The 27697-nt window shown below is 45.9% G+C and overlaps 1 protein-coding gene across 2 annotated transcripts in view; it reads left to right on the top strand.

Annotated features, from left to right (window-relative positions):
* Window positions 1-20520, top strand: part of tbcd (tubulin folding cofactor D) — a 48168-nt gene extending 27648 nt beyond the window's left edge. The window contains exons 17-39 of one of the 2 annotated variants that reach the window (XM_056287358.1): window positions 240-325; window positions 1326-1406; window positions 1501-1574; window positions 1734-1851; window positions 2821-2881; window positions 2975-2997; window positions 3085-3116; window positions 3253-3315; window positions 6695-6771; window positions 6891-6972; window positions 7080-7198; window positions 7326-7417; window positions 9727-9867; window positions 11798-11881; window positions 12133-12291; window positions 12546-12684; window positions 17400-17521; window positions 18563-18640; window positions 18760-18849; window positions 18949-19036; window positions 19466-19575; window positions 19698-19782; window positions 20219-20520. In XM_056287358.1, the coding sequence (XP_056143333.1) occupies window positions 240-325; window positions 1326-1406; window positions 1501-1574; window positions 1734-1851; window positions 2821-2881; window positions 2975-2997; window positions 3085-3116; window positions 3253-3315; window positions 6695-6771; window positions 6891-6972; window positions 7080-7198; window positions 7326-7417; window positions 9727-9867; window positions 11798-11881; window positions 12133-12291; window positions 12546-12684; window positions 17400-17521; window positions 18563-18640; window positions 18760-18849; window positions 18949-19036; window positions 19466-19575; window positions 19698-19782; window positions 20219-20221 (2007 nt within the window). In that variant the 3' untranslated portion in view covers window positions 20222-20520. The remainder of the gene's footprint in view (window positions 1-239; window positions 326-1325; window positions 1407-1500; window positions 1575-1733; window positions 1852-2820; window positions 2882-2974; window positions 2998-3084; window positions 3117-3252; window positions 3316-6694; window positions 6772-6890; window positions 6973-7079; window positions 7199-7325; window positions 7418-9726; window positions 9868-11797; window positions 11882-12132; window positions 12292-12545; window positions 12685-17399; window positions 17522-18562; window positions 18641-18759; window positions 18850-18948; window positions 19037-19465; window positions 19576-19697; window positions 19783-20218) is intronic. The other variant, XM_056287357.1, reaches the window with a different exon arrangement.
* Window positions 20521-27697: the final 7177 nt, after the last annotated feature.

Below are 27697 nucleotides of genomic sequence, written 5' to 3' on the forward strand. Positions count from 1 at the left end.
CACCCTTGGCCTTAGGGCACCAGGAAACACACTTAGTTAGCTGGCAGCCTTTGGAGCCTTAAAACTCTTAGTTTTCACATTGGGCTTACATTCATTACAGTTTCAGTGTTCTTTTTTCCCCCCTATTTTCTCACTTTTGATTGCCTTCCCAACATCTGCAATATCATGTATTGTTAGTCCTTCCTGCAAGTTTCTCAGCGATCAGTTGTCTTTTAGGTTAAATATCTTGTCACCCATAGGGCACATTTCCCCATGGTATTGATATTATGACTGCGGCAGACTACTACGCTGTTGGTAATCTCAACAACTGCTATTTGAAAATCAGGTAAGAGAAAAAAAAGGGTTTTAATACACAGGCTGCTTTGAAGGCCCTCTCCCTTGCTCTCCCTTAAACAGTTAAAGCTGTTCCTACTAAAATATGTCACTTGTAGGTTTCACGATCTGAAGTTGCTTTGAATTACTGGCATAACCCACAAGGGAGGAAATTAAGTTCCTTTTATGAAAAGCACGTCTTTTTAAACTGCTCCACCCAGCACTCATCTGGCATTCAGATTCAGATTAGACCCCCACAAAATGTTGGCTTGTCTCACACCATATTTGCTGCTGACATTCTTGCTATCCAGCCACAATGGCAAAGCACACCCATATGGTGCGTACTTAGAAACTTTGTTTTTGGGATAACACAAAAATTTGTAGTTACATTTGGGCTGATATTTACTGGGAGGTTGTGTATCTTAACACCCTTTGTAAGAACGATGGTGCACAAACAGCATGTAAGGAATGAGCTGTGTACTTAACAGAGCAATGTCCCACCCTTTTGAGAATTGTCCCCATTGACACAAACGTGTCGCCACCATTAGAACAAACATTCCACAACTAAAAATGGAGAATGATGCTCACCTCAGGGTATGACTGACATGAGAACTGCTCTAGAACTAGACGGCAAGTACCGGCAAGAAAAATAAAATCAAGATACAGGATCTAATCAGGGTACCCAGAATGAATTCCAAATCCCAAGTATCAGTACCATATTCTTTTTTTTGGGAATTTTTCTTCTCTTGCAAAATTGTCCAGGACAGAGCCATATCCCTGGTGCTCGTAACAAGTCATTGTCTTTCTTAAGCCCTTCTTCTGCAGGACAAATGAAAGTCTTAAACTTGGTGATTTAAATTGAAGGACAGATCTCCCTGACCACCAGACCACCCTTCTGTCTCCACCTGTCACTATTTTTTGTGAATAATGTTTTTCGAGCTTTTTGAGGCTCTGTTCTCTGCAAACTTTTAGCAGGTGTAGCTAAAATCCTCCTTTTTTGTCCATCTATGTAGTGTCTACATAACTAGTTTCTCTGAGTACACCAAACCCATGATAGACCACTTGGTAGCCATGAAGATCAACCACTGGGATGGGTAAGGACTTTCATTCCTCTTTCCTCTTCAAATTTGTTTGACGGACAGTATTTCGTATAACTGAAAGTGATTTTCGTTGAAATGTCACTGACAGGGGGATTCGAGAGCTAGCCACCAAAGCGCTCCACAACCTGACGCCTCAAGCGCCCGATTATATGTCATTGACAGGTAAACAATGTCACCTTACCTGTTCCCCAGGCAATAAAAAGCTCTTAACAGAGTAGTCTGCTTGCAAGGACTCCATTCTGTCATTTGACTAAAACCTATAATTATTAGAAACAAGACATTAGATACGCCTAGTTGATATAATTCGCTTGTTTGTGTTAGTTTTGCCCCAGCTGTTGCCCATGACAGTGGGTGCTGACCTTCACAGTCGGCATGGAGCCATCCTGGCATGTGCAGAGATCACACACGCCTTGTACAAGCTGGGCGCTCAGACCAACAGGTATTCTCCAACCATATAGCCACAACACTCTGGCCAGCCTTGGCTGCTTTCATTTTCAGATGATTTTATTCGACATTTCTTTCCTTGAAAAGCGGTAACATGCAGCAGTTGAGCTCCTGGTAAAGCTTTCGTGCACGACGAAGAAGCTCACAGAAATGGAGTTGGAGACTTCGTGTCTTGGTTTATGTGGCAGGTTAAAGAAGCACAACATGTACCCCATGTTGAAAGACCCATGTCTTTTCTTCCTCTGAAATTATAATTACCCACTTTACTACCGTCTTCAAAAGCAATACAAAATGTAATAAAATGGCTTTGAGGAGATTCCAAAGGAATGAATTGAACCTAACGATAACTTAAAAAGAGTCAAAGATATGTCCGGGTAGTGTAGCGGTCTATTCCATTGCCTACAAACACGGGGATCGCCGGTTCAAATCCCCGTGTTATCTCCGGCTTGGTCGGGCATCCCTACAGACACATATGGCTGTGTCTGCGGGTGTGAAGCCGGATGTGAGCTGGATGTGGGTATGTGTCCTGGTCGCAGCACTAGCGCCTCCTCTGGTCAGTCAGGGTGCCTGTTCGGGGGGGGAGGAGGAACTGGGGGAAATAGTGTGATCCTCTCACATGCTACGTCCCCCTGGTGAAACTCCTCACTGTCAGGTGAAAAGAAGTGGCTGGTGACTCCACATGTATCGGAGGGGGCATGTGGTAGTCTGCAGCCCTCCCTGGATCGGCAGAGGGGTTGGAGCAGCGACCAGGACGACTCGGAAGAATGGGGTGATTGGACGGGTACAACTGGGGAGGAAAAGGGGGGGGGGTAAAAAAAAACGAGTCAAAGATATTGCATGACAACACCTTCTCTTAGTCCCCCAACCATTCTAACTCATTAACATTAAATTATAACATAATTTAGGGTTATGCTATGAGCTCCGATCTCTCTATGAGTGAGTTTCACACATCACCTTTCCACAGGCCTGTGGTGGAGGTCGTCTCATCAGAATTCGTGGATGCCGTGAAGAACTTACACCAGACGGTCAGTGAAAGTACAAAAGATGCCGCTTCAAGTCACATAAAACTGTTGTAAATATGTCCTGTTTCACTGACACTACGTCTGATTTCCCTCCAGATATTTGACAGGAAGCAGTATAGGTAGGCAGAAAGCACACATTTTTTATGTTTTTTTTAGGCTGTTTATGCTTCACAACATAGTGCCAATATGTTTATTTTCTGTTCCAGGGGCTTTGGTGGTGAGCTGATGAGGCCAGCAAGTAAGTTTTAACATTTAAACGAGAGAAAGGCGTTCTCTAAGCATGTAACTGATCTTAGGTGTTATTGTATTGAGAATTGTAATAAGTGCAATGGAAGCAAATAAGCATAGTTAAAGGTGTTTTACCTCCCCTACAGTGTGCACTCTCATAGAGAAGATGTCCCTTTCCAAAATGCCTTTCAAGAATGACCCTGTCATCAGTAAGTTTCTCCTCACACCATTGCTAACATATTTAAAGACATTGTGTGTAGTATTTTGGTGTTCCTTTTTTTCTTCCCTTTTTTCTTTTGGATTCCCCCCCCCCTTTTCTCCCCAATTGTACCTGGCCAATTACCCTAATCACCCGAGCCGTCCCAATCTCTGCTCCACCCCCTCCACCAATCCGAGGAGGGCTGCAGACTACCACATACCTCCTCCGATACATGTGGAGTCGCCAGCCACTTCTTTTCACCAGACAGTGAGGAGTTTTGCCAGGGGGACGTAGCACGTGGAAGGATCACGCTATTACCCCCTGCCCCCCCCCTCCCGAACAGGCACCCTGACTAACCAGAGGAGGCGTTAGTGCAGTGGCCAGGACACACACCTACATCCGGCTTCCCACCCACAGCCACGGCCAATTGTGTCTGTAGGGAAGCCGTACTAAGCTGGAGGTAACACGGGGATTCGAACCGCTAAGCCCCATGTTGGTAGGCAACGGAATAGACCACCTTGCCACCTGGACACCCCACATTTTGGCATTCCTGAAGCGTAGTATATATAATATCAGCAGGGGTTGCTGAATGGTACTGATTGAAACAAAACACACGCGCACACACACTCACACTGCTTTTCTAGTATTCTGCAGCAGAAGCCAGGCTTGCCAAGTTGTTTTTGTTTGCGTTTTTTTTTTGTCCTTCTATCCAGTAGTAGTAGACTTGACTCGTGTTCACAGTCCTTAGGAAACTGTGCAGATATCGCAGCAAATGATATTTACTGAAGGCATTAGAAAAAAATGGCAGTCTGCAAACGTGCTGTGTAATTACCTCCCTAATACTTTAATTTGTGTTGCTTGCATCTGTATGTTGTTGTTATTCACATCCTTTAACAACAGAGGTCAGAATTAAAGTATAAATATAGCAGCATGCAACAATGAACAGGTTCATAGCATACTATATCAACTTGTTCAAAGTTACACTATATGGACAAAAGTATTGGGACACATGGCCATTACACCTACAGGCGCTTTTATGACATAGGCATTAATATGGAGATGCCCCCCCCCCCCGCAGCTCTATCAGCTTCCACTCTTCTGGGAAGGCTTTCCACAACATTTTGGAGTGTGTCTGTGGGAGTTTTTGCCCATTCATCCAGAAGAGCATTTGTGAGGTCAGGCACTGATGTTGGACGAGAAGACCTGGCTCGCAATCTCCATTCTAGTTCGTCCCAAATGTGTTCGATGGGGTTGCGCTCAGGGTTCTGTGCGGGCCAGTCAAGTTCTTCCACATCAAACTCACCCAACCATGTCTTAATGGACCTTGCTTTGTGCACTGGGGCACAGTCATGCTGGAACAGAAAAGGGCCCTCCCCAAACTGTTCCCACAAAGTTGGAAGCATAGAATTGTCCAAAATGTCTTAGTATACTGAAGCATTAAGATTTCCTTTCACAGGAACTAAGGGGCCTAGCCCAACCCCTGAAAACCAACCCCATACCATTATCCCTCCTCCACCAAACTTTACAGTTGGCACAATGCAGTCAGGCAGGTAACGTTCTCCTGGTATCCGCCAAACCCAGACTCGTCCATCAGACTGCCAGATAGAGAAGCATGATTCGTCGCTCCACAGAACAGGTTTCCACTGCTCCAGAGTTCAGTGGCAGCGTGCTTTACACCACTCCATCCGATGCTTGGCATTGTGCTTAGTGATGTAAGGCTTGCATGCAGCTGCTCAGCCATGGAAACCCATTCCATGAAGCTCCCGGCACACAGTTTTTGTGCTGATGTTAATGCCGGAGGAAGTTTGGAACGCTGCAGTTATTGAGTCAACAGAGTGTTGGCGACTTTTACGCACTATGCGCCTCAGCACTCGTTGACCCCACTGTGTGACTTTACGTGGTCTGCCACTTCGTGGCTCAGTTGCTGTTGTTCCTAAATGCTTCCACTTTTCAGTAAAACCACTTACAGTTGACCATGGAATATCTAGCAGGGAAGAAATTTCACAAACTGACTTACTGCAAAGGTGGCATCCTATGACATAACCATGCTTGAATTCACTGAGCTCTTCAGAACGACCCACAAATGTTTGTAAAGGCAGACTGCATGGCTAGCTGCTTGATTTTATACACCTGTGGCAATGGGTCTGAATGAAACACCTTAATTCAATGATTAAGAGCTGTGTCCCAATACTTTTGTACATTCATACTGCTTTCACACTGGCCAAAAAAACCCGCTAACATCCGCCTTTTTACATTTACCAAAGGCGGACATTAGCAGGTTTTTTGCGGGTTTTTGGCCAGTGTGAAATGGGTAATAGTGTAGGTTTTATGCTATTGTTGTTGGATGGATGGATGGAAAGATGATGGAGACAAAGGTGATGTGGAAGGCTGGTGCATTCGAGATTTCTTTGGTGGTCTTAATGTCCAAGAATATATTTTGTTAATGTTATAGCAATATGCTTGAACAGAGGTGGTTAAAAAAAAGAAAAGAAAACACTACAGTAAACTTGAACCAAAATTATAGCCCGCATTATAATTATCTGGTCACTCATTTGCACCAATCTACTGTGTAATTTAGTCAAAAAAAATCTTAATTTATCATCTGAGATGACCTTAATGATAGTCTTAATGATATTGTAGTTGGATGTAAAGTTTTTTCAGTTCAGAGGTAGTTGTTTCTTTTATTGGTGTGGTCCATGTAATCACATACACCTGAGAATTTGTGCCTTATATATTTCTCTAACATTTTTAGCTTGAATAATGATATGATGAAGCTTTTGAAAATCAAATATTAGTGAGAGAGAGAGAGAGAGATCTTTCAGCTGCTCCCGTTAGGGGTCGCCACAGCGGAGCATCCGTTTCCATCTCTTCCTGTCCTCTGCATCTTCCTCTGTCACACCAGCCACCTGCATGTCCTCTCTCACCACATCCATAAATCTCCTCTTTGGCCTTCCTCTTCTCTTCCCTGGCAGCTCCATATTCAGCATCCTTCTCCCAATATACACAATGAAAACCAAGTATTAGTGTGTGTGTGTGTGTATATATATATAAATATATATATATAAACAATTTTTTTTGTTTAATTTTTTGGTTTAAAATTCAGAAAGTTTACCAAAATTTTAGTTTGGGGATAAATTGTGAGGAAAAAACACAAAGTGTAAGTGCTTATTATTGCACAGATATGGCTAATCGATGAAAATTTTATTTCCTGAGTGGTGGGTGAGACTTGGTTTAGTCACCATAGCACTTTGGTATTCTGAGGTCCAAATACTTTTAGCACTCCATTCTTGCACCTTTAATAGAGCACATCAACTTTATTTTAAATGGTTTGTGTTATATTGATGTTGCTCTGGTGGGTGGATATTTATTATTGTCATTTTGGGTTTCAGCCAGCTGGCAGTGGCTAATAGATGACACGCTAAAGAGCCTGCACTTCATGTCCAGTGGCGTGAGGGATGGCATCCAGGTAACAGTTATCATACAATTATTTGTTTAGACAACCCATTTTCTCCATTTCTTTTTTTTTGCTAGTGATTTGAACCATGGTTATTTGTTTCTCTGTTGGTGGCCCTTCTTTCTCTGTAGGATTCGGCGTTATCTGCTTTGGCTGCTTTGTGTGAGGAGTTCTACCAAGACCAACCTGGCCACGCTAACCCTCAAATGCAGGGTAGGTTGGAGTAGCAATTACATGCAAGTCTGTTGGCATTCTGTTGAAAATAAGAAGAAGAAAAAAAAGAAAAAGGTGTGGCTGTGTGTATTTGTATTTGGGTACAGAGATCCTGGTGTCCCAGTACCTAAACCAACTGAATAGTCCAGAGGTGCTGACTCGATGTAGCTCTTGCCTTGCCCTGGGCCGGCTGCCAACTTTTGTGATCCACAGCAAACTGCAGCAGGTGTGTTTGCATTATGTGTATTTTATTTTTCCTGTCATCCAATTACACACGTTCAGTTTAGAGGCTTCCTGTCTTAGTGCATAGGCATGGTATTGTGTGTCTCTTCATGTTTTTTTTTACAAATTAGATCCTGCAAGGGCTTCAGCAGATGTGCATTGCCAGTCAGAAGGACGTGAATTTTGTAGAGGCCAGGAGGGACGCTGTCAGTGCCATGGCCCAGTGAGTATTATCTTTTTTCCATGCATGACTCTGAGACTGTTAATGCTTTTCCGATCCAGGCCCATCCTTTATAGGAGGCAATTCACACTGAGCCTCTCCACAGGAGGAGCGATTTTGGGTGGAAGGGTGAGCTAGTGGTCAGTGATGTTGTACCCTGACTGGAGCGGGCCCTGGTGCCATTTCCACTGCAAAGTCCTCCCCCCCTTTTCTTCCCGATTGTATCCGGCCAATTATTCCAATCTTCCGAGCCTCCCGGTCACTACTCCACCCCCTCTGCCGATCCGGGGAGGGCTGCAGACTACCACATGCTTCCTCCAATACATGTGGAGTCGCCAGCTGCTTCTTTTCACCTGACAGTGAGGAGTTTCGCCAGGGGGACATAGCGCGTGGGAGGATCATGCTATTTCCCCCAGTTCCCCCTCCCCCCTTGAACAGGCACCCCGACCGACGACCGACCAGAGGAAGCGCTAGAGCAGCGACCAGGACACATATCCACATCCGACTTCTCACCCGCAGATACGGCAAAATGTGTCTCTAGGGACCCCCAACCAAGCTGGAGGTAACATGGGGATTCAATCCGGCGAGCCCCGTGTTGGTAAGCAATGGAATAGACCTCCATGCCACCTGGACGCCCACCACAAAGTATCTTTGAGCACAGTACTAAACTCTACCTGCTCCAAGTGCGCTGTGTCGGTTTGTTTCCTCTAAAGAGAACATCAGGAGAACTGAAGTATATCAAAAGTAAAAATGTAGAAAAAAAAAACATGTCTAACAAAAGACATTATTCAAATTCATAAAGGTACAGTGCAAAAACAGACAAATGGCAGGGTAATTGTACACTAAGTTACACCCTGGGTGCAGCAAGATGCACCACAGAGCGCCCCAGGTCTTTCACTAGGTTTTCACCACCGCAAAGTTTGACATGCTCCCAAACCTTGGATCTGGTTTGAGTCATTTTGTGGGGTTGACTTCACTTGGAGGGAGGATCAGTTCACTTTGGCAGTCAACCTGCATATTTCTCACTAGTCTGGCGAGAAAGGGAAGGCTTACGCCCTTCCCTTTTCTTTCATGTTATTAACCTTATTATTTCTGTCCAATAGTCTAAATCCCTCATCCATCCATCCATTATCCGAACCGCTTATCCTGCTCTCAGGGTCGCGGGGATGCTGGAGCCTATCCCAGCGGTCATTGGGCAGCAGGCTGGGAGACAACCTGGACAGGCCGTCAGGCCATCACACAGGGCCAACATACACACACATTCACACACATTCACACACATTCACACCTAGGGACAGTTTAGTACAGCCGAGTCACCTGACCTACATGTCTTTGGACTGTGGGAGGAAACCGGAGCCCCCGGAGGAAACCCACGCAGACACGGAGAGAACATGCAAACTCCACACAGAGGATGAACTGTGACCACCCCCAAGGTTGGAGTACCCTGGGGCTCGAACCCAGGACCTTCTTGCTGCGAGGCAACCGCGCTAACCACTGCACCACTGTGCCGCCCCTAAATTTGTCCAGATTCCATGCCTCTGTCCATTTATTCGAACATATAGCTAATTAACTAAAATAAACAGCCACCTGGACCTGTATGACAGGCCTGCTCTTCACACACTGGTACTTTTTTGTGGTTGTCTTCAATCCACGTTATTTCTTTTCAGGCGGCACGGTGGCGCAGTGGTTCGCGCTGTCGCCTCACAGCAAGAAGGTCTTGGTTCGAACCCCGGGGTTGTCCAACCTTGGGGAGTCATCCCAGGCCGTCCTCTGTGTGGAGTTTGCATGTTCTCCCCGTGTCTGCGGTGGGCTTTCTCCGGGTGCTCCGGTTTCCTCCCGCAGTCCGAAGACATGCATGTCATGTCTCTGCCCCTGAGCAAGGCAATGGAAAGAAGAACTGGAGTTGGTCCCCGGGTGCTGTGCGGCGGCTGCCCACTGCTCCTAGCTACTCAACTAGGATGGGTTAAATGCGGAGAGGAATTTCCCCAGGGGGATCAATAAAGTACTTCAAAATCCACAAAAAAAAAATCTCTGACCTTGCAGTCCCTTTTTTAGTATGTGAATTTTTTCCTCTCTCTCTCTCTCTCTCTCTCTCTCTCTCTCTCTCTCTCTCTCTCTCTCTCTCTCTCTCTGAATCGATCTTGGTTCTGTGATGGAAGTTGAACTCTTTGTGCATGTTCATGTAAAGGAGTGACTATCTTTGATGATGTCATTGTTCAGTGTTAAAATTTTGTTTTCTCATTAAATAAAGCACTGTTGTAAGTTCAACTCGCTCTCTCTCGCCCTCCCTCCCGCCCTCTCTCTCATATTAGAGTGTGTATAAAGGCAGGGGTTAATGCCCGAGGTTCCCCAGACTCCTTTTTGTGCAGCGAGAACGTGGCGGACGTGTATGCTGTCTTATTTGACGGCATGAGTGACTACACCATAAGCAGCAGAGGGGACTTGGGTGCTTGGTGAGTTGATTCCCCCCAGCGCAAATTACACACACCCAGATACGCACAATCCCCACCCTCAAAATTACACAATCTGTAGTTTAACTTGCCTGAGGGAGCATGTATGTTACCCCCGCTAGAGGCCTCCCTGCCTCTCGCCTCGCTCCGCCTCAGGACATGGAGAGATGTCACACCTTGTCTCCCTATGTGGCCCCAGGCTACGCGTCCCTACTCAAAAGAATGTCACCTGGCTTGTCACCTCTCCTCACTGTGAGAATGGGCCGCCTCTTACGCTCTCTATCATTAAAGGCCCTATCAGACACAATGCAACAATGGCACCACTGTGCTCTGAAACCCATTATCTGCAAAGCACCGGAGTGGTGCACTGTGCTGCTCGGCGAGCTCACTGTGACGAATACCCACGTGGCCAATAGAAATGAGGCAGCCAGCCAGGCACGGAAGTCAAAATGGAGGAAAGGATATTATTGTCCATCCATTATCCAAACCGCTTGGGTCGCGGGGAGGCTGGAGCCTATCCCAGCAGTCATTGGGTGGCAGGCGGGGAGACACCCTGGACAGGCTGCCAGATCATCACAGGGCTAACACACATTCACACCTAGGGACAATTTAGTATGGTAGATTCACCTGACCTACATGTCTTTGGACTGTGGGAAGAAACTGGAGCACCCGAAGGAAACCCACACAGACACGGGGAGAACATGCAAACTCTACACAGAGGACGACCCGGGACGACCCCCCAAGGTTGGACTACCCCGGGGCTCGAACCCAGGACCTTCTTGCTGTGAGGCGACCACGCTAACCACTGCACCACTGTGCCGCCCAAAGATAATTTTGTGGGATGTCAGAATTCCTTGAATTGTACAACACAAGTTTACGCTTATATTGACACAAAATGACAAACTTGTTCTGCTAGAAGTTTTGAAAACCCCGCCCGTTTTGCTGTGTCCCCCGCGACTTCACCTAACACCTAGTCAGATGTGCGCTGAACCCAGTGGCGACAGCAGCTCGTGTTGTCTGAAAGGGCCAAAACTCTCTCTCCAGACTTCTCTTTTTTTCCATGTCTGCAAATCTTTTTGTTCACTCCTACCCTGATTTTTTTTTTGTGTTAAAACTAATTTCTGCTGATAAACCTCTAAATGGTGACATGCCCCAAATAAAGGATTCTGCATCCAGCCCTGTTTCAGTCCAATGTAATAATACATAGCGGTGTAAAATAATTCCTTTAAATTAGGCCCAGTGCAAATATTGACTCTTTATGCTTTCGAGGCGTGCTCTTTTATGCATGTCTTGATTTGTTGTGGTAGACTGTGTTGGCTTTTGAAGCTGGGTTAAGAAGTCACAAGCAATTGTTGGCTCATCATAAGCTGTATTTTGGCCCTGGCATTCTGTTTACCGTGAAATATCAAAACACTTTCGTGGTCTGTTTGAATCTGTACCCAGGTAGCTAGCTGCACATTCCACTTATCTTCCCTTGGGTACCTGCACACTCAAAATGTTATGCCACAGAGCTGAGACTCAAGTGCTCCACCTGTCCCCCCATACCTGTCGCCACCTGTTTGGTTGAGAATGTTGTTCAAATGTTGCACCCGTTCGGGGTGTGACATCTGAACAAATGCTCTCTTTAACATTTCATGCAAACAAATTGTGCCCTGCAGCCACAAAGCTCTTTTGCCTATTAAACTCCCACAGCTTTTAGCACAAAAAGGAAGGTGATACGGCAGTGGCAGTATGCTCGCGCGTGTGGGCGAATGTGGTCATTCCTGGTTGAATATGTTTCCACTTGTTTGGTTAGTAATCTGCTTGGAAATTGTGTTTATGGGGTTAAACTGGAACTAATGGTTGGAGTTAGATTTGAACCCACAACAATTCAGCTACACAGCCTTCTCCTCTCACTCTCTTTTTCTTGCTCTCTCTCCCCTCACATGCCCAGGGTGAGAATGTCGGCGATGACAAGTCTGATGGATATAACTCTGCTGGTGGTCGCCAGTGCTCCAGAGCTTCTGTCCCCTGACTTGTGAGTAGGATTCGAAGTCACACTGACGGGAATGCCAGCTCTTGGCTCTTAACCAGCTGTGCAGTGCAAATATAGAAGTTGTGGACCACAAAATTGTAAACATCAAACAATCAGTCTCTGGCTTGTCACTTGCCCCAAGGGGCTACCTGCTTCTGTGGGAAAGGAGAATACAGCAGCACCCTTACCTCTGTGATTTGCCCTTACCTCCATCTGATTTCCTCCTCACATCTTCTTTGTTTCTCTCCAAACAGGGTAAAGCGAATGATGTGCTGCCTGGCCCAGCAGGCAGCTGAAAAAATTGACCGCTTCAGAGCCCACGCTGGCACCGTCTTCCTGCAACTCCTGCATAGCACGGAGCCTGCAGTACCTCACATCCCCCACCGAGAGGAGCTTCTGAGCATTTTTCCTTAGTGAGTCGCACCCACCGCCAAGACGCAATTCCTTTGAAGCTGTAAATTCTGTGGCTGTTCACTCATCACACTAATTTTGTGCCACCTGGACTGGCTTTCACTTCCAAGAAATGTCGTCATAAATGGCGTGATTATGAATCAACAGCTCAACAAGGCAGTGAAACCCAGCCAAATTTGCAAGGTGTCAGACAGCCGTAGGTGGAATGTCTTTTTTTTTTATCCCTGACTTTGTCACTCTACCTTCTGTTTTTTAGTGAATCAAAAACCAGTCTGAACTGGAACGCTGCATCCCAAGCCTTCCCTCACATCACCCAGTTGCTAAGACTCCCTCAGTACCAGTACCACACCCTGCTGGGCCTAACCGTGTCTATGGGAGACGTAACCCAGTCTACAGTAAGTCAACACAAAGAAACCCAGGTTATGCCTTGTATGACAGAACACAGTCAATCCAGTCTTAATTTATGACCTGACGCTTCACCGGCATGCACAGTATTTAATGAACACACTTTACTTTTGCTCATGTTGAGAGACGATAAACAAAGGATAACGTAACGATACGATGTTTTTTGAAAATTTTGAGAATCCTTGAATGAGTGCTGAAAGTCTAAAACGCCTGCATTCTTTCAGTAATCTAACTTTATAATGGTACACCTACTGCAAGTCACTAGCATAAAGAATGACAATCAAGGAGGTAAGAGTAAAAAAAAAAATTTTATTATAGAAGTTCAGCTACACAATTTATATTGGCCCACCTTAACCTCCTCACAGTTGACTTCCCAGCTATCACTAACAGGGCAGAGGCGGAGTTCCACTAAAGCACAGCAGTGCACACTGTAATCAATAAGTCTTGCACACTAATGCCCCTTTTCCACTATATGGTACCGGCTCGACTCAACTCGACTCGACTCACTTCTGTGTCGTTTCCCATTACCGTACCTCCTCGACAGACTGTGGCGTGGATTTTCAGCTCTCCGTTTTTTTCAGTTTCAAAATGCCGGGTGATATCCCATGCACGCACTGATGACGCAGTGACGCAAAATGATGGAGTGACGCATTTCTCTGACCAATCAGAGGTCTGCATTAGTTTTGGTACCCACTCCAGTTTTTTTGGAACCTCGACAAAGGTGGTACCAGAAAAGTGGTAACGGTTACCAAAATGCCGGTACTTTCCAGTAATGGAAAACTAAAAAAGGGCGAGTCGAGTTGAGCCGGTACCATGTAGTGGAGAATGGACATAAGTGAGTTAACACATTCCAAAGTTTACCTATGTGATTATTTCACTGCAAACAATTACCAACCACATCTCACCTTAAACCTGCCCTGACTGGGATTCAACCTGAGTAAGAGATTGGTGGGGCAAATATGCAGATTGACAACTAAATAGAACAACTAAACAAAACTAAAGAGGAACAGTAAACTAGTCTGCCCCAAGGGCAATACACATCTCTTTTTGCCCGCTACCAGCTCACTTGCCAGGTCGGACTGGACAGAAAAAGAAACCTCAACAAAACAACGAAGCTAAATATGAAAATAGTCCCACGGCAAGAGCAGCTAATGGACCACTGATGCCCTGCAGGGAAACAAATATTAATCTTAAAAACACTTTATTATACAAATATTAAAATACATACTGATTAAATGTTAAAAACTACATGAATAAACTCTTAAAATAACTGGTATGTCGATCTGCTTTCCTGCTGGCCACTAGCCGCCTTCAACCCAGCCGGGAAGCAGGTCTGAAATACATAAAAACAATAAATGTCACACACATTCAAACATCCCACTATACACAGAAAGCAGTCTACCAGTTGTTCCTGCACTCTTGCCATCCCTGCACGCCAGCATGGAATGAGATGTGCACCTACCTCACCCCACTGGCCTGAGCCAGCAGTCGCAGCCTGCATTCCTCCTGCAGGTCGCCCCCTAATTGGTGAACCTCCCCTTTTTTCATTTGGTGCAGCCTGCCACAATGAATTATGCAGAAACTGTTTCATGGTACTTTTAGTCAAGAGTGTAATGATTTTGGTATTTTGCTGTATTTGTCCGAGGATGTTAGTTTTAGTTTTTTACTGCAGTTGAATAAATGAGAAACAATGGATGATGAATTGCAGAGGAAAAAAAGGTAGCGTACAGGCAAAGCTACAGGGGTTTTACATTATATCACATAATGTTGAATCAGGACCAAACAGGCAAGGATGGGAGTTTATAAAAACAACACTGATGGTGTTTATACCCCCTTGTCTTGTTCTAGGTTTCTTTAGACAAACCCCTTTTTGATACTAGTCTGTGGACAAGGTTGGATACAAGAACGAGTGCAGAAGGCCAGAAGTACCAAGGCCCGATCGCCCCGGTTAGTACTGTTCAGGGTCAAGGTGTTACGTTTTCCCGATGGCAGCTCCTACTGTCAAGACCAAGTAACTTCTTGAGAAGTCTCGGTTTTAATAATGTGGCAAACGATGAATTAACTTCACACCAATAGGGGGAGGTAGAGGTTTAAAGTCAATCTCCCCAAACTTGTGCATTTCAGTATCTTTACTCGTTCTATGAAGCTTTTACTCTATACATGGAATCCTCAGACCCCCAATACTAATTTCTCTTACTTTAGCCCATTTCCCTTTTGTCTTAATGAACAATATGCTGGCAACAAGCTAAACTTCAAATACTGATCAGGCCCGATCCAGAGCGAATCAATCTGAAGGTCCAGTCATGGTACTGACAGGTGAGCTTTCACAAACCTTGCGTTGCAGTGATGAATGAAAACTTCTAATGAGCGTGTCTGCCGTTTCCCACTCCTGACCCCTCGTTCTTCAGGGCCCGGCACTGGGAGGGGGCCCCAAACTGGGATTGACCTCGGCCCTCTCTCCTCATCCACTGTGACTCAACCTGGGAAAGCCTATCCTCACATAGGGGCCCTGCCTATTCCCAGTGATTTGTGGCTGTTTGGTTATTTTTAACCATCAATGTTTGTGGATATAATAAAGAAAAATAGGGTTAGAGCCTTTTTAATGGGAGCTGTGTGGTCAGTAAAGCTGAACTCATCTGCCAGCAGAGGCTGTAAATGTATTCCCTAGGAGGCGATCTGGCTCCACTCTACCCTCTTCCTCCTGTACGTTCTCTCTCCCAGCCTTCGCCTGGCGCACATAGACCCTCGGAGACTTGGATGACTGATATGTTTGGACAGGGTTGAGGGAAGGAGTCAAAGCCAAGACTACATCCATCCCTGCATTTGAACTGGCCATTCTCACACCGCAAACTCGCAGACACACTGGCCAGAGGGATAGTGTCTATTGTTGACTCCTCTGTTTGATCGTTCGGCGATCGTCTTGGAGGTCAACTTCAGTGTCATGACGGTAGTTGAACTCAACTGCTGCCTCTGCAAGCTTCCCATCGCGCTCAGTTTGTTTGTTGTAAATCACATCGCTATGCATGAGTGTGAGAGTGACAGGTTGCTTTCACTACACGAGATTATACAAGATTACTAATGATCTCAAAACAGTAATGTGACCTCTCTGTTTTTAGTAGCGAAGCAACGCATGGACCTGGAAAAGGACTTAATCACTCTGTCACTCATGTATCCTCGTATTCATGGTTTACTGTTCTATCTCTATGGGTTGAAAATTAAAACAAAAAAATCATGCAAATTCCACAATTTCAAGTACAACATAACAATAAACAATTTGGTGTTTAACCCCCTGAGAGTCACCTTGAGCTGGATCGTGCCATGTTGACCCCTCCTATGAGTTACATGCTTGCATCCTTTAACCAACCTGCTTATCCTGCTCTCGGGGTCGCAGGGATGCTGGAGCCTATCCCAGCAGTCATTGGGCGGCAGGTGGGGAGACACCCTGGACAGGCCGCCAGGCCATCGCAGGGCCCACACACACACACACACATACATTCACACCTAGGGACAATATAGTATGGCTGATTCACCTGACCTACATGTCCAAAGACATGTAGGTCTCGAACCCAGGACCTTCTTGCTGTGAGGCAACCGCACTAACCACCGCGCCACCGTGCCACCTTACATGCTAACACTGTTGCTAAATTGACTTTTCCGACCCACTCAGCAACTTAATTCCTCAAAAGCCACACGTGAAAAAACAAGCGGCCTTTTACTGATCTTTGGGAGACTGGTTGTGTTCACACTGATGTATGTAGCGACAAAGGGACTTTGAGGCGTTTAACATGTCCCACTGAGAACTTCACCGTCCCATGTTTGCATTGAGTCTACTGAGAGAAGGCTGCCATGAGTCTCCTCAGTACCTCTCCTACCGGTCAGTCTAACTAAAAGGGCCACATTGGGGAGGGGATCCCCATCTGATCTGCACTGCTGAGCGATGGGTGAAAAGAGATGTGCTGTAGCTGGACAGCAAAAAGTAAGAGAAAACACCTGATTAAATATATGTTAATGGTTTAATCATCATGAGTAGCGTCTATAGTTCCTTTACATATGTAGACTAGTTAATCATATTTAATAATAATGTTAATGTTTCCTTTGTCTCCCTCCCTCCCCAGAGTGAATACAGATCATGGAAACACATATTGTTAGTTTAACATTGTGGTGTCTAATATCGATGTTTTCTCTCTCTCTCTCTGCATAGTCTGTTCTCTCCCGTGTTGCATCACATGCAAATTAGTTGATGGTCTCATCTAGCGAGTTTTGCCGCATTTTGGGCAGCTTCTTCTTCCAGAGAAGTTTGCAACACTGCTTGCAGCCTTTAAGTGAAATATGCCCCTATAAGCCTCATGCATACTGCACACATATATAAAGTAAGGCTGTGTTTCCGCTGGAAACCTCTCTCAAGGATGCATCGTTAGCTCTAGGTGCCAGAGGTGAGCACTCATATATATCACTGTGTTAAAATCAGGTGCTGAGTGCTGGGGGGAAAATATATCCCTCCTCCTCTTATTGATATTGTGATTATATACATACAAATGAGCTTTGTGCTTTAGCAAAAACTGACAACTTGCAACTCTGCAAAGGGATTGAGTGAGTCCCAGTGTATCTAAAAGAAGATCAGGAAATGCCTCTTGCCTGGTTCAGGGATTCTAACCTGTGGCGTTTCTGTGGTGACTATCCGTACCCCTCTGCTGTTCTTCCACAGGTGCGCTTTTCCTCGGAGTCTCTCTTCAACCATCTGAAAGGGATCCAGGAAGACAGCGCTGCCCTGGGGCGGTTTGGTGACATTCTGCTTCGCATCTTCAAAGACCATTTCCGCAACGAAAGGTAATACACACGTACTGAACACGCACATATACTGAACACACACTCGCACTAATGCAGATTTTGTGTTGTTCCATGAGGGCCAAGCTTTCTTGTTTTACATAACAGGGTGCTGTAAGAAGAATATGAGGAAACGTTTTAGGTTCCTCTTAAAGTTGCCTTAGAAGGACTGATGGCAGTCCTGGCATTTCCCAGGTGTCTTAGATGGGTTCATTGCCATACGGGCTAGATTTTTAAATGACCTATTGAAGGATTTTGAGGCTAAATCAATATCACTTTTTAAATAATTAAAGTCACTTGTTATCTGAATCTATGTAATGATCCTTTTCAATATTCATTCATTCATTATTCCAGACCCCCCCCCCTTTCCTCCCCAATTGTACTTGGCCAATTACCCCACTCTTCCAAGCCGTCCCGGTCGCTGCTCCACTCCCCCCTGCCGATCCAGGGAGGGCTGCAGACTGCCACATGCCTCCTCCGATACATGTGGCGTCGCCAGCCGCTTCTTTTCACCTGACAGTGAGAAGTTTCGCCAGAGGGACATAGCGGGTGGGAGGATCACGCTATTCCCCCCAGTCCCCCTCCCCCCCAAACAGGCACCCCGACCGACTAGGACGCATATCCACATCTGGCTTCCCACCCGCAGACACGGCCAATTGTGTCTGTAGGGATGCCCGACCAAGCCGGAAGTAACGCGGGGATTCAAACCAGGATCCCCGTGTTGGTAGGCAACGGAATAGAATATTCTAGACCTTTAATGTTCTTTAATGGGTTTTTTTTTTGTTCATACTTTGCTTACTTTGCATTTTCATTTTTGATAGATACTCCTCGGTGAAGTGCTTTGTATGGTACTTTTCAAAACACCATAACAAAGTTCAGTTTTGTTTTTTTTGTTTTTTTGTAGTCAGTATTGGGCGGACGTGAGCATTCAGATATTCCAGATTCCAGAATTATAAGATTTCTGGATATTCTAGTAATCCATCTATATGCATTACTTATTTCCTCTTTACATGCCACAGTAATAGCTTGCCTCCCTTTCTGCAGAGTGTCTGTTCCATTCCTCAAGATGCTGGATCAGATGCTGGCAAGCAGCTGCTTCAAAATCTTCACCACTCAGGAAAAGTGAGCACTAGACAGAATATTGTTATGATGGCTTTGTTTCAAAACAATAGAAGTGAAGAAAGATGTTTGACAGTTTATTTTTCTCTCCTCTCTCTCTCTCTCTCTCTCTGCACTCTAAGTCACTGGTTCTGTGTGGACCTGTTGGCTCTCTGCATAGAAGAGATAAAAAAGTCCAAGAACGTTCAGAAGCTGTGTGCCTGTATAGCTGTGTGAGTGTTTCTCCCATCAAAACAACATTCATATCACTGACTGGCGTTGGCCAGAGATAGAAAAGCCATTGTTTCTTTCTTCTCTCTGCTGTGCCCAAGGTTTTGCGGGCTGATCCAGTTTCAGGGTGAGGTAAGGAAGAAGGTTCTGTCCCAGCTTCTGAGGTACCTCTGCCATCCTTTCCCTGTGGTAAGTCATGCCATCTTAAAACGGAGACACGTGTTCATCCCAGAACACAGTAATTCCATTACTTCGATTGTTAAGCTGCTGTCGTCAAAGCAGTATTTTGAGGGAATTGACTGAATCGGATTTTAAATATGATTTGCTTGACAGCGTCACGACCAGTGGGTAAAAATAATTCATAATCGTCGAGTAATTGCATACTCTGACACAAAACAGAAATGGCTCTGTGCACTTCACCGTCCGCCAAAAACTGCGCCAGCCTGGGAATTCAGTCTTGCAGAGAAGATTAGGGGATTGTGATTCTGGAGGACAGGCCCTTTGAGGCCCCAAAACGTCCTCTTATAATGGTCTCAAAAAAATAAATTTCTTCCTCTAATGTTCGTGTGAATAAGATAACTCCACCATATGACGATGGGTCTTTCCCTATATCCGTAGATCAGGAAAACCACAGCCAGCCAGATGTACGAGATGCTGCTGATCTACGATGACGTCGTTGATCCCGAGGTGTTGGATGATGCCTTGACCTTGCTAAGTGACACAAATTGGTCAGTGATTCCAAATTTTGTGAATATAGCTGAGACTACATTACTGAATTCTGTCTCTTATTAAGGGATCTATGTGTTAAGTTTTGTTCCCTCGTGTCGTGCTTGCTTGATGTCTGCTTCAGGGAGAGTGGCGTTGCTGAAATACGGCCCCACAGGAATCAGCTTTGTGATTGGTTTGCAGTACCCAGACCGGAGGTGGTTGCCAAGGTAAATACTTAGCTGAAATACTTCAATTGTGAGATATAAATGCCGTGAGTGCACCCAGGTTGTGTGAGACCTTGAGAGATAGCTGAGGTTTGTGTGGTAGATGTCATATTTCTCTATATATCAGATGAAGGTGCTGGCCTCTGTTTAGAGAACCGAGAGTCCTGACTCCCTTCTCATTATGAGAATAAGTGTAAACTTGCTTTCATATGACATATAAACTCTAGACTGTTCTACATATAGCAACTGCTTAATGTAGAGTTCAGTGGTTGTTGGTGGTTCAACGGAAAGAGTTTCCATCCAGTGTTTTTGAATACCGTTACGGAGAAGCTATTGCAAACCTGATTGGATTTCTTTCTGCAGATACTAATGGAAAATTTTTCTTACATACAGCCTCATTGTTGTAGTCAGTTAACCTCAGTCACTCTCTTTCATCCAGTAGAGCCCGGCCCAATAGGCATGTGCTTCCTGTCAACTTGGAAATGTTAAATCCAACACCATCCAGCTCGAGGACGGTTTGGACGATGGCAGTGGACTGTAAAGCGCAGTTTGTTAGAAACTCTCCATCTTCCCGCCTTGTTTGTTCTGTTGCATCTGCTTGACTACAGTGTGCTGTGTATTCATTCATTCATTCATCCGCTTAATGCAATGTACATTAGGCGGACGACTCAAATCTCACTTCAGTCTGTTCAGCCTGTTCAGTCAGTTTTCCATGACCTGACTGACAATAAACACATGAAACCACCAACTATTTCTCCCAGTATTGTTATTGCCGTTTCTAAGCTTTTTTGCGAAGGATATGATAATTTTAGAAACCTCCCTTGTAATGCGATGCTGTGTGAAACTGTTTTCACGAAACTCTGAGTGAAAACGGGTATTGGCAAAGCTTCCCGCCCTCGTAGAGGGATGTAAGCGGCACCTAGAATAAGACAGATGAGTGAAAAGGAAACTCTATTCTACACATTCTGCAGGGGGGAAACGGTTGCCATTTAGCTGTTTTTGGCACAACCGTGGAATGTCACTTGGGCCCTGCTTCCCCTTGGGTCTCACGCAGTCCTAGTTTTTCTGCATCACTGGAGGTGCGGGAGGCTGGAGGAGTCCCAGGGCTGATAGTGGAGCCTCCCTGGTAGTGTTCTAAACAGAGAGGATACCAATGGTCTATACTTTCTCATTAGAGGCTGATAAGGGCTACATTGTCTAACCCAGTGCCTGTCTGAAACTAACAATGACGTGATTGTTGCATGATTCGAGACCTATGGTTGGGTTGCTAACCATGTATCGGACAAACCCCTGAGGCAAGCAGTCGTCACGATAATGCATCACATTTTATTTTAATGCGATTAATCTTACCAAATCTTCCTTTTCCATGGAAGCAGATGTGTATTTGGGGGGCTTTCCAGTGTATACTTCCCATTTGTGGCTTTAAATGCACGAGCACGTAAATGGGCGCAGAAAATGATCTATTTTCGTCACAAGGGTTTGTCTTTTGCTTTCCCAATCAGCATTCTCAATTAAAAGTTCCGTCTGTCCATCGATAGCGTCTGGTTATTGTCGCCTTACACGGTTTCTCATTTCCTTGGGGAAAATAATACAAGGGTGTATTTTAGGACTTGCTTCAAAACCACTTAAAATGTCCCGCATAGGTACCTTAATGGACAACCAAGTATTATTAGATCTTACAGACTGGTGGTATTCGACCACGTGCCACGGAGGTCAGTGTTTATGGAGGTTATCTTTCGAACCCCGTGCCAGATTTACTTACCTCACTGACAAGTCCTCCCTCGTCTGGTTAGTGTGTGCTACGGTTGAATACCCCCGATGCCACAACACTGACTTGTCTCGAAAATTAGGAGGGTATCCATGCATATTTAAGCAACGTGATATTGTTATGGGGTAAACACAATCAGATTGTTCTGGATCATCCCGGGAAGTGCTCATCCGTCCTCCGCGTGTGTCTCGTCTGTTCACCAGGCGTTCACTGCATCGGCTGTGCATGAGTTTGCATCAGCAGATGTAAATGTGGCCTTGAGAAATTGTCGTGGGATTTATGTTGGTATCGTACGGAGGCCGGGTAAGGACCCTTAAGCGCAAGGGTTCGTCGGACGCAAGATAAACGGATATGTCAATGACCGCATTGTCCATTGTCAAAAACGTTAGCCGTGCTCCTATCCCGCCTTGCAACTTGCGGGGTCGGAGCCTGTGCAGTATCTCCTGCAGGGAAGGGAAGCGAGTTCACTCTCGCCTCCTCGTGCACACTCATCCGCAAGACCACATTCACTTCAACCTCCACGGGTGTGTTTTTCAGTTTGTCTGGGTTGCTCAATATTGCCGCTGCCCCTTAATTCGACTTTAATTAATTCCCAGCTAGATGGAAATTCCTGTTTTTTGTTATTGAAAGAAATGGTGTATTTCTCTCAAGGCAGGCTGACGGTAAAGCGAGCAGCTTTGCTACAGTGCTCAGGGTAGAGAGGAATGTTAATAATTCTGAAAGGCTTACAGTTCGCCCGCAGTAGCCATGGCAATGCCTCTCGTACAATGGTGGCTTTTTAGAGGAGTGGAAACGGGGGGGGGGGGGGCTGACCCCTCATTGACTCATTTTGGTGCGATATCAAGAGAGACACCCTTTGCACTTTTCCACTGTTTGTTATTGCGGGATTAAGTGGTACCCACAGCGATTTGTCAGACTGACTGATTATGGAGTGGACAGAGTGATGGCGTTCTGATGAAATCAAAACTGTTAATTATGTAAATGGAGAATGACTTGTGGGCATTTAGCCAGCTCCTTCAAAAGATACTGTACAATACTATACCGGTATACCAGTATACCATAGTATACCATACTATACCAGTATACCATACTATACCGGTATACCATAGTATACCAGTACACCATAGTATACCATACTATACCGGTATACCATAGTATACCAGTACACCATAGTATACCATACTATACCAGTATACCATAGTATACCATACTATACCGGTATACCATAGTATACCAGTATACCATACTATACCAGTATACCATAGTATACCATACTATACCAGTATACCATAGTATACCATACTATACCAGTATACCATACTATACCGGTATACCATAGTATACCAGTACACCATAGTATACCATACTATACCAGTATACCATACTATACCGGTATACCATAGTATACCAGTACACCATAGTATACCATACTATACCGGTATACCATAGTATACCAGTACACCATAGTATACCATACTATACCAGTATACCATAGTATACCGGTATACCATAGTATACCAGTACACCATAGTATACCATACTATACCAGTATACCATAGTATACCGGTATACCATAGTATACCAGTATACCATACTATACCAGTATACCATAGTATACCATACTATACCAGTATACCATACTATACCGGTATACCATAGTATACCAGTACACCATAGTATACCATACTATACCAGTATACCATAGTATACCATACTATACCGGTATACCATAGTATACCAGTATACCATACTATACCAGTATACCATAGTATACCATACTATACCGGTATACCATCGTATACCATACTACAGTATACCATACTATACCAGTATACCATAGTATACCATAGTATACCGGTATACCATAGTATACCATACTACGGTATACCATACTATACTTGCATTAGGTCAGATAGTCTGTAACACTACTTGCTTGTTTACTGCATGAATAGCATTTGACTATTTCATGTACCCGTCTCACATGATGGCTGCGAAACGGCATAAAAACGACACGAATTGGAAACACTTTTAATGCCCAAGCACAAATAAATGTATTCATAGAAATGTGTCTGTGTCACATCGCTGCAGGGCCATATTGCCAATTTAGAGTCTCCGTATTGTGAAGCGTGTAACTGTGTATTATCACCTAGGATCGCATTATGAATGTGTTGTGCCCAGATTTTCAGTTGTGCGAGAGCGAGCGTACATCCTCCCGCCTCGCTCAGCGCCTCATCCGAAACACGTCCGCCTGCCAGTTGTGACCCGGCCACTGGAAGTAGTCCAGAACAACTCTGCACACTTGCATGGTACCGGCTCCACTCAGCTCAACTCTACTTGCTTTTTTTTTTTTTTTTTTTGGTTTTCCACTGGGTAAAAGTTCGGTACAGTACCCGGTACCAGGTACTTTTTTTGGTACCACCTCCGCCGAGGTTCCAAGTGAGCTGAGCCGATACTAAAAGGTGACATGAAAATACCACTATAAGTAAATAAGTGAAATATAAAAACCCATCCATCCATGATCTTAACCGCTTACCCTGCTCTCAGGGTCGCAGGGATGCTGGATATGAATATTTATTTATATTTCTTTAAATATAAATAAAATCTTTAGAAAAAAAATTAGTCAACACGCCCACAAGTGACCAGTGGGGCTTCGGGTAGAGTCGAATAGAGTAGAGTAGAGTAGAGTTGAGCCAGTACCATGCAGTGGAAAAGGAGCATGGGTTTTCCTCCTGCCAAGGTCTGCACGTGCTGATCCGGGGAGGGCTGCAGACTACCACACTCCTCCTCCGATACATGTGGAGTCACCAGCCGCTTCTTTTCACCTGACAGTGAGGAGTTTCACCAGGGGGACGTAGCGCGTGGGAGGATCACGCTATTCCCCCCAGTCCCCCCCCCCACTCCACCCGAACAGGCACCGCAACCAACCAGAGGAGGCGCTAGTGCAGCAACCAGGACACATACCCACATCCGGCTTCCCACCCGCAGACACAGCCAATTGTGTCTGTAGGGATGCTCGACCAAGCCGGAGGTAACATGGGGATTCGAACTGGCGAGCCCCGTGTTGGAAGGCAACGGAATACACCGATCTGCATTTTGGATCCACAGTTATTCACGTGTACTGTTAGTGAGCTGCCTGTTGTTGGCTTAGACTGCCCTCATTAAAAACGACATGCACTCTTATCCGTGATGTGGTTACTATGCAGTGCTGTGAGATGTCTGTCGGCGGGCACACGACTATAACTACTACTGTGCTAACTGTCTCGTTACACCCCGCCCTGAACGAAAGCATCTGCTAGAGGAGAACATGCAAAAATGGCATTGTAACGAGGCAGGAGGTAATTGTGCATATTTGTCCGTCAATCTCCAGATGAGCCAAACCCAACTGTACCTGCCTCCAAATCCACGCTTCAACCACACCGCTGCTCACATACATACATACATACATACATACATACATACATACATACATACATACATACATACATACATACATACATGTATACATACATACATACATACATGTATACATACATACGTACATATATACATACATACAAACATACATACATGTACACATACATACATGTTGTTCAACCTGCCTTCATCGTCTGTGGCTGTGGTGGACAGAAACCTTGTTTTCTCGTTTTTGCCCTCAAGATAACCTTCGTCTAATAAACGAAGCGAGACTTAAGCCAGAATGTGTCGTTTTGCGGTCTGCCCGTGTGCATGCGCCGTTGCCTTTACCTTGTTTTACGTGTGCTGTGATCGTTCCCAGGTGTTGCTCTGGCCGGGGGTTCCTGTGTGTGCCCTCCAACACCTGGCGCAGAAGAACCGCCACCTCCAGCTTGTTAGTGGTCCTTGGGCTCCAACTGCCCTAAATTTTATGGAGCGGAGGCACAGTGGGACACCAATTAGGATACCGCGGCTTTGACGTTCAGCCTATTTATTGTCCTCCAAATAGAGCCTGAACTCTCTTCGAGACTGACGTTTGGCAGCCCCCCCCCCCAAATTCTGACCTACGAATTTACCTGTGAAAGGTGCTGTCACTGAGTACGGGGGGGGGGGCGTTGTTAACAGTCAGGGATCCTCAGTCAAGTAAAGCAACCACATGACCTCATGTAGGCCGCTTCCTTGTTTTGACTAATTTGACTTCATCCACCTTATGCGAGTGTTTGTGGTTTGTGTGTGTGTGACTTGCCTCTGATCCGCCTCCGGCGTCCCTGTGTGTGTTGTGAAGGCGGCGACCCTCGCCGTATGTGCTCCGGCATGCTCAACAACACCGTCCTCCTGTGCTGAGCCTCAGGGCCGAGCGCCGCAGCAGGCCTCGCGACCGAAAATGGGGTGAAATGAGACAAAAATCTGAAAAAGTAGCAAATGCAGAGAGCCAAGGCCTGCGTAGAAGTGGCCCAATATGGCGATTACGCGACTGATAGAAATAGCCAAAAAAATCAGATAATTACACGACTGATAGAAATAGCAGAAGCGCTGTAATTATGAATATGACAGTCGATGCGGTCTGCCTCCGGGGAACCGCAGGCTTTATAAGTTTCCAGCAGGCCGTAATCAGCCCTTCACCAGACATGCGCTCTCTGCCTCGGAAATTACCACGTTGTTGTTTAGGATTATAGTTATTTGGGAAATGGAGGCAGCTGGATAAGTTTGGGAATGTCGGTTAATTGCTAAGCCTGTGCGCTCTCGAGACCACGGGTTAATGGGCAGTGTGTTTTTACTATCGGGGGGGGGGCGCACACGGGCACTTATAGATTATTTAGCTAATTGAATGACGAGGCCCTGGCGCTTTACCTTCTGTAGAGAGCGACCCCCGCAGGGTCGGTGTCCAACCTGCTGTGACTTTACCTTTACTCCCCCCTTCCTCTTTTTTCAAATGAAAGACACCTCATGGAGTCCCACACGTCCTAACGAAGGATGCTTATCTTTCAATAGGTGAGGTCTGGCCTACCGACATGTTGGCCTGGCAGTGGTGGAGAGATAGGAGACGGCTCTACTTTATCGCTGTTGTTTGGGGGGAGGGGGGGGGGTCTGTCACCAACAGGCATTGCAAACCCCAGTCTCTCACAGGTATGCAATAAACGGGGGAAGGGTCACGCTCGCTACCCAGCGTCTCGTTGCTTGCACGTGCACGCCGGTCCCTGTGCACGTGACTGTGCTTTGCAGCGCCGCCGCTGGAGTGTGTGTTGCACGTGCACGGATAACCGTCCCGCCAGTCGCCCGGCGGACAACCGATACAGATGTGTTGTGTTTTCGTCAGCGACTGGAGGAGGCCAAGAGGGGCGTTCGTCAGCCAGCTGGCCCGTTCGGGGTTCAAAACGATACCACGAAGTGTGCCGAGAGCCCCCCCCCCCCCAAGGGTTTCTGGGAAGCGTCTTCCTCCGTTATCTGTCCGGTGAAAGCGGGAGAGGACTGCTTAGAAGGAGACACCACTGCAGGTCACTTCGGGTTGTCACGGCTTCGCTTGACGATAAGATTCTGAGTTTTTTGTTGTTTTTCTTCTGAACAGAAGCCCGGTCAGGCCAGGGGTCGGCTATGGTTAGACTAAAATTAGCCTTGGAAGATCTGCGTATTGTCTCTCCTCCGTGTGCCCCCCCCTCTCCCCTCCCCTCCCTCCACCCGCTGTCTCTCTGTCTCTCTCTCTCATTTTCTTTAATTCGCCGTCTTTTCGCTCAGGTTTTTAGTCTCGTTTTCCCCCCTCTGCTTTTTTAACACATGCTATTTAAGGGCCGTCCCACTTCTCCCTCAGACTTGCGGGTTTCTGGTAGCACACGTGGCTGGCTGGGGGGGGGGGGGAGTCGGTCTCATCCCCGGTGCCTGGTCGAAATAAATAATAACGCTGCAAGAAAATCACAGAAAGTAAAACATATAGAGAGCAATAAAACCAGCGTAAGACTACGCAAGTAAATAAAGGTGGCGAGGCAACAGAGCCGCTGATGAAACGGGTGTAGCAGTGCAGGGGGGGTGGTGGATGTGGGGCAGGTGGGGAGGTGTTCCTGGCTGCATGTTCAGGGAGAGATGTCATGACCTCGTCCGACGCTGCCAGCGGTGATGTGTGTTGTTCTTCGCTCTCGTGGTCGTCACCTGACCTCGCGTGGCCCTCGGAGACTCCGGGCTGGCATCTAAAGACGGGTTTTGTGT

This window comes from Lampris incognitus, chromosome 10 (assembly GCF_029633865.1).
Source record: "Lampris incognitus isolate fLamInc1 chromosome 10, fLamInc1.hap2, whole genome shotgun sequence".
In the NCBI taxonomy this organism is placed as follows: domain Eukaryota; kingdom Metazoa; phylum Chordata; class Actinopteri; order Lampriformes; family Lampridae; genus Lampris; species Lampris incognitus.